This window comes from Fringilla coelebs (assembly GCF_963513975.1).
Source record: "Fringilla coelebs genome assembly, contig: SCAFFOLD_33, whole genome shotgun sequence".
Lineage (NCBI taxonomy): Eukaryota > Metazoa > Chordata > Aves > Passeriformes > Fringillidae > Fringilla > Fringilla coelebs.
Genome location: NW_028167443.1, coordinates 2,209,941 through 2,215,990, shown reverse-complemented (window position 1 = coordinate 2,215,990; position 6,050 = coordinate 2,209,941). Strand labels below are relative to the sequence as shown.

Sequence of the window (6,050 nt, the reverse complement as noted above, 5' to 3'; positions counted from 1 at the left end):
AAATCCGTTAACCAGGACTTCTCTGGGGAAGCTGACACCTCAGAGTAAAAGGAAAACAATATTATCTCATTTGCTTCTCATGTGTTTTGCTACTTTGGAATGTGGTTGGAGATTGTTTATCCAACATGTGAATTGTTTTGACTTAATGACCAATCGCGGTCAGGCTGTGTTGGACTCTGAGGAGGGAGTCAGGAGTTTTTAATTAGTATCTTGTTGAGCCTTCTGTAAGTATCTTTTCCCTGTTCTTCAGAATAGTTATAATGTAATGTAATGTAATGTAATGTAATGTAATGTAATGTAATGTAATATAATATAATATAATATAATATAATATAATATAATATAATATAATATAATATAATATAATATAAATATGCCTTATAAGAACATGGAGTCAGATTCATTCTTTCCTCCTCTGTCTGGGGACCCCAAAATTACCTTAAAGGGTCTCTTTCTCTTCTGGCTGGCAAAGATGTAACAAGGCTGACCCGGCCCGTCTCAGCCAGGGCAGGCCGGGTGGCCCCTGGCGTGGGGCTGGCCCCTTCCTAGGGACCCCGCCAGAACCCATCAGCTGCCGGGCAGGGCAGGGGAGGCCACGGGGCCGAGGCCGGGCTGGGCAATGGCTGCAGTTGCCAACATCTGGGCACTGCTGAGCCCTGCCTCACTGCCAGTCTGGCCGAGCCAGGATCCACTGGGCTCCAGGAGCAGCCCCGGGCCGGGCCGGATCAGCCAAGGTTCTGCCACTGCTGGGATTTGCCCGCAAGCCCCAGGCAGGGGGAGGAGAAGCCATCGGCCCCCGGCTGTGCTGCTGCTGTGTTCTGGCCTGGCTGCTGAGATCCTGGTCCTACCCCCAGCACGGCCCATCCTGACATAGCCCCAGTGCAGCCACTGCAGAAACCTCCATCGTAAAACAGCTCCGGCCGCAAGGACCGAGCCCGGCCGGGGTCACGGAACCATCTGCAGGCCCCGGGTGAGATATGAACTCTTTCAGTGCTTCCATCCTCCCTCGAGTGAGAGAAAAGGACAAAGTGCAGGCACATAGAGGAGCAACATGAAAACACCAAGCTCAGTGAATGGGAAGTTGAGTGGGAGGGATGATGCCTTGATCCTAGGGCTGAAATCCTCTTGCAAAGCTATGGAGAAGGATGGAATTGATACATCAGACTCTCTTTTTCCCTATAATGCATTGAAAAGTATGGGGAGATGAATTGTTCAGGATAGGGCTCCATGCTAAAGTAAGCAATTGTTGAAGTAGCTGTCATCCCATGAGAAGTTTGAACAGAGAAAGAGAGCAGAGTGATGAGACCCTGTGCCCTTAGGGAGAGAAGAAGAAGATCTCTGTTCTCAGAGATGAAGATGATTTCAGAAATAGATGAAGAGAATCTTTGCTCTTAAACAGCTCATCTTTAAACTAATACCCCATAAGTTGATATGGCCCATAAACAGAGCTGAGGGAAAAGATGTGAAAAAGTCGGAGGGACTTCATAATTGCAGATTTTCTGGGTGGCTGCTGTTCATGGAAATTGAGAGCCACAAGAGAACATTTTCTTATGGAGAAGTCTGCATAGCATGAAAGAGACATTCTTCTCCCTAAGGGAACTGAAGAAAGACTATTCTAGAAGTGGTAAATTTTAGGTTATGACTGAAAATTTTAGGTTATGACTCTTTAAATTGTGAGCAAGAATGAAAAGATTGTAGGAAGATGAGAAGTGTTCTGAAAATTTTGTTCTGATTATTACTTTTTGTTTTAGTTATAATTAAAAATGTTTCTTTATACCCTGGTAAAGTTGTAAGCTACATTGCCTTTCTCCTAATCCTATCTCACAGCAGGAAATAAGTAAGGATATTCTAGTGAGTGCACTGCTAATTAGCCAATACTGAACCTACCACACTAATTGATGCATTTGCCAAGAAATCTCAATTTGGCAAACCAAAACCACTACAGAAATATTCCTGATGAACTGCAAAAGAGCAGAGGAAAATCAAGGCAGAGCCATGGTTTGTTGGGACTTGCCTGATCCTAATGAGCCCCGTGGTGCATTTGGAGCTAAGCCCTTGAACCTCAGGGCCTGAGGGGAGATTGCACAAACCTTTCCAGGAGTCAAAGTCTGAAAAAAACTCGAAGTGTCTCAAGGCATGAATGGGGTCCATCCCACACACAGGCTCCTCATGGACTCCTTGGAAAAAGAACAGGAAGCCAGGATCACTCAAAAACTTTTCAGAAGATTCAAAGCAGAAAGGAAAACCCAAAGTAGCTCAAAAAACTTGAGTATCTCAGGGTATTAATGAGCCCCACTGAGTGTCAGTACAAACCTCTCCAGGGACTCATTAAAGCAGATAACTGGGGCCATGATTGCACAAACCTCTCCCAGAGTCTGTATCCAAAGGGAAACACCAAGTACCTTAAAATAACTGAAGTACCCTGAAGCATTAATGAGCCCCACTGTGTGTTGTTACTGACAAAGACTCTCCAGGGACTAACTACAGCAGATAATTGGAGGCCATAATTGCACAAACCTCTCAGAAATTCCAAGCTGAAAAGCCAAACCCAAAGTCCTTTGAAAAACCTGCAGACCCTTGGACCATTAAGGAGCCCCCAGGGCCATTCCTGAACAAGGCTCCCCAGGGACTCCTTCCAGTAGATCCTTGAGGCCACTGGGATGTGGGCTAGGTGGGGATGCAGAGGGCAGGACAACGGGGTGACAGTGCCCAGCCTGGCTGGGGCTGTGCCAGGAGGCCCCAGTGCCTCAGGACAAGGTGTCTCCTCCCAGCCCTTGGTGGCACAGACCCTGCTGTGCCCCAGGGCACCAAGACTTGGCTTCTCTTTGTCACCAGCTGCCATCACTGCCTCCAGTTCTCTGCTCTGCCTGGGGCCTGGGGACACTTTCTCAGTTGTGTCCCTCAGTGGGACCCATTAAAAGTGAAAGAAACTTTGGAGTTGGATTCTGACTTGGAGTTCTGGAGAGGTTTCTTCATCTCCCTCTCAGGGATTGATGTTCAGGGCCTCAGCACAAAGCCCCAGAGGCTCATTAAAGTCCTTGTGCTGTGTCTGTGCTGCTGAGCTGGGCTGGGCTCCTGGCCCAGAGGCAGCTCCTGGTAACCAAGAAGAGCTTCAAAAGCACATTTCTCTTGATGAGCAGCTCTTCTCCCAGCCCAGCAGGCTAGGGCACTGCCTGCAGCCACCCTGGGCACAGCACAGAGGCATGGAGAGCTTCAATCAGTCAGGGCTGGGAAGGTGCTGAGAAGTGCCTGGGGCACAATCACTGCCAGCCCTTGGCACAGGAACCTCTGGCTGCAGGACAATGCAGCTGCAGCTCCTGGAGCCATCTCCTCAACCTGAAACATTCCAATGCCTACAGACTCTGTGAGTACATTCTCTAATTATCTCTTGCGCAGAGCAGCCAGGGGTGCTCAAGGCTGTCCTGCAGAACAGGGTCCTGCAGCCCAGGGCACTGTGCTGGGGCAGGGACTCTGCTGCCTGCCAGGAGCAGCTCTCAGCCAGCCCTGGCAGCTGCTCCCAGCACTGGGGAACATGATCTGTGTGGGAGGAGAGAGCTGGTAAGGCTTGGAAGTGCTGTCCTTGTGTGGGGAGGATGCTACATTGTTCAGGAGTGGTCCCAGCATGGCATTTAACTGCAGAACATTTCCAAGTTGATCATACAGGGAGCGCAGCAAGGCAGGGGTTGCACAAAAGGGAAAATCCTGCTTTTTTATTCTACTGCTCCGGGCTGCCTGGATGGGAAATGGCACATAGATATTCATCTCTCAGTTCAGGCTGAGGATTATAAAGAAATTTTCTCTCAGATGAGAATAAACCAGGCAGTGACAGAAATCAGCACAGGGCCCCTCAGAGGCAGAATCAGTGTGGCTTTTCCAGGCTCCTCAGCGTTGCTTTGATGTTGCCATCAGAGCCTGCAGAGCAAGAGCTGCCCCTGGGCTGTGCCTGAGCTGGGAGGGGTCTGCAGGGCAGAGCTGAGCCCCCAGGGCTGGGCTGGGCTCTGGCAACATTGGCAGGGCCCAGCCCTGGGCACAGGGAAGCAGCTGCTGGCAGGGACAGCTCCAGGCAGCAGAGCCCTGGGCAGGCAGTGGGGGGAAAAGTGGCCCCAGGCTGTGCTGGGATATTTCAAGTCCTCTCCAAACCCAAAAATTCCATAATTACTTTTTTTTTCAGATCCCCATGCCACTGCACCACCAATGTCCAACAGCAGCTGCATCAGGCACTTCCTCCTGCTGGCATTGGCAGACACGCGGCAGCTGCAGCTCCTGCACTTCTGCCTCTTGCTGGGCATCTCCCTGGCTGCCCTCCTGGCCAACGGCCTCATCATCAGCGCCGTAGCCTGCAGCCACCACCTTGACACACCCATGTTTTTCTTCCTGCTCAACCTGGCCCTCACTGACCTGGGCTCCATCTGCACCACTGTCCCCAAAGCCATGCACAATTCCCTCTGGGATGCCAGGAACATCTCCTACACAGGATGTGCTGCTCAGCTCTTTTTCTTTGTTTTCTTTACGGGAGAAGAGTTTTCCCTCCTGACCATCATGTGCTACGACCGCTACGTGTCCATCTGCAAACCCCTGCACTACGGGACCCTCCTGGGCAGCAGAGCTTGTGCCCACATGGCAGCAGCTGCCTGGGCCAGTGGCTTTCTCAATGCTCTCATGCACACGGCCAATACATTTTCCCTGCCCCTGTGCCATGGCAATGCCCTGGGCCAGTTTTTCTGTGAAATCCCCCAGATCCTCAAGCTCTCCTGCTCCAAATCCTACCTCAGGGAACTTGGGCTTCTTACAGTTAGTGTCTGTTTGGTATTTGGCTGTTTTGTGTTCATTGTTTTCTCCTATGTGCAGATCTTCAGGGCAGTGCTGAGGATCCCCTCAGAGCAGGGACGGCACAAAGCCTTTTCCACCTGCCTCCCTCACCTGGTTATTGTTTCTGTGTTTGTCAGCACTGTAGCAGTTGCCTATCTGAAGCCCCTATCCATGTCCTCCCCATCCTGGGATCTGGCCCTGTCAGTTCTGTACTCAGTGGTGCCTCCAGCCCTGAACCCCCTCATATACAGTCTGAGGAACCAGGAGCTCAAGGCTGCAGTGTTGAGACTGATGACTGGATGCTTTCAGGGACATTAAACTGCTGGCACATTTCTGCAAATCACTTATAATAAAAATCATCTTTGATACTTCTTGTTGCTGTCATTGTAGTTTTTATTTCCATTGTTTTAATTCTCTCATATTGTCTCTGAAGAAATTTCCTTTCTCATACCGTTTCTCACTTTGTTTCTCTCCACCGTCCCTGTGGCCACAAACTGTGTCGATGAGGGGCTGCGCTCTTGGTGGCTTTAAGTGAACTAAAGGATCTGCCAGCAAAGTTTTCTGCAGAGATGCCCTTTTGTTGCCTTCTTTGGAGCTGCAGCAACGATGTCTGTGTGCAGAGCTGGGGGCAGATCAGTGCTGGCACAGCAGCTGTGCCCAGCAGCAGCAGCACTTGGTGTTGCCAGTGCTGCTGCCGTGGCCCTGCCCCACTGCCCTGGTGTCCCTGGTGTTGCTGTAGGGCCTGAGTGCTCTTGGGGCCGGGCACAGTCCTGGGGTGGCAGTGCCAGGGCTGCAGCAGGGACAGGCCATGGGCACTGCTTGGACAGCGCTGACACCTCAGGCCAGGGCCTGGGGGCTCCAGGCTCCTTGCCTAGGCTCTCTCAAGAACACACCTAGGCCAATGCTCAGCACAGAAAACCCCCATGAACAGCCCCAAGGTGGCCGTGGGCAGGCTGGGGGTAAACAGCATGGCTGGTGCTCTGTAAGGGCTCTGGGGGAGACAGGAAGGAGCAGCAGAGCAGGGGCTGATCCATCCCCAGTGTGCTGGACAGCCCAGGGCAGCGTCCCAGAGCGTCCTCATGGAGCTGCCAACAACATCCCCCCTCTGCAGCCCTGGCCTCTCCCCCAGCTCACACAGTTGACCCATCCTTGCAGGCACAGACACAGCAGCACTGGCTCAGCAGCCCCTGTTTGCATTGCACAGAGCAGGTGGGAGCACCCCCATGCTGTTGCTGTGGGGA

The 6,050-nt window shown here is 51.6% G+C and overlaps 1 protein-coding gene across 1 annotated transcript; it reads left to right on the top strand.

The window, feature by feature from the left end:
• Positions 1 to 4,194: 4,194 nt before the first annotated feature.
• Positions 4,195 to 5,127, top strand: LOC311165917 (olfactory receptor 14A16-like; the record flags this gene model as incomplete). Its single annotated transcript, XM_084227406.1, has 1 exon — positions 4,195 to 5,127. The coding sequence occupies one exon, from the start codon at positions 4,195 to 4,197 to the stop codon at positions 5,125 to 5,127; it is 933 nt and encodes a 310-aa protein (XP_084083532.1).
• Positions 5,128 to 6,050: the final 923 nt, after the last annotated feature.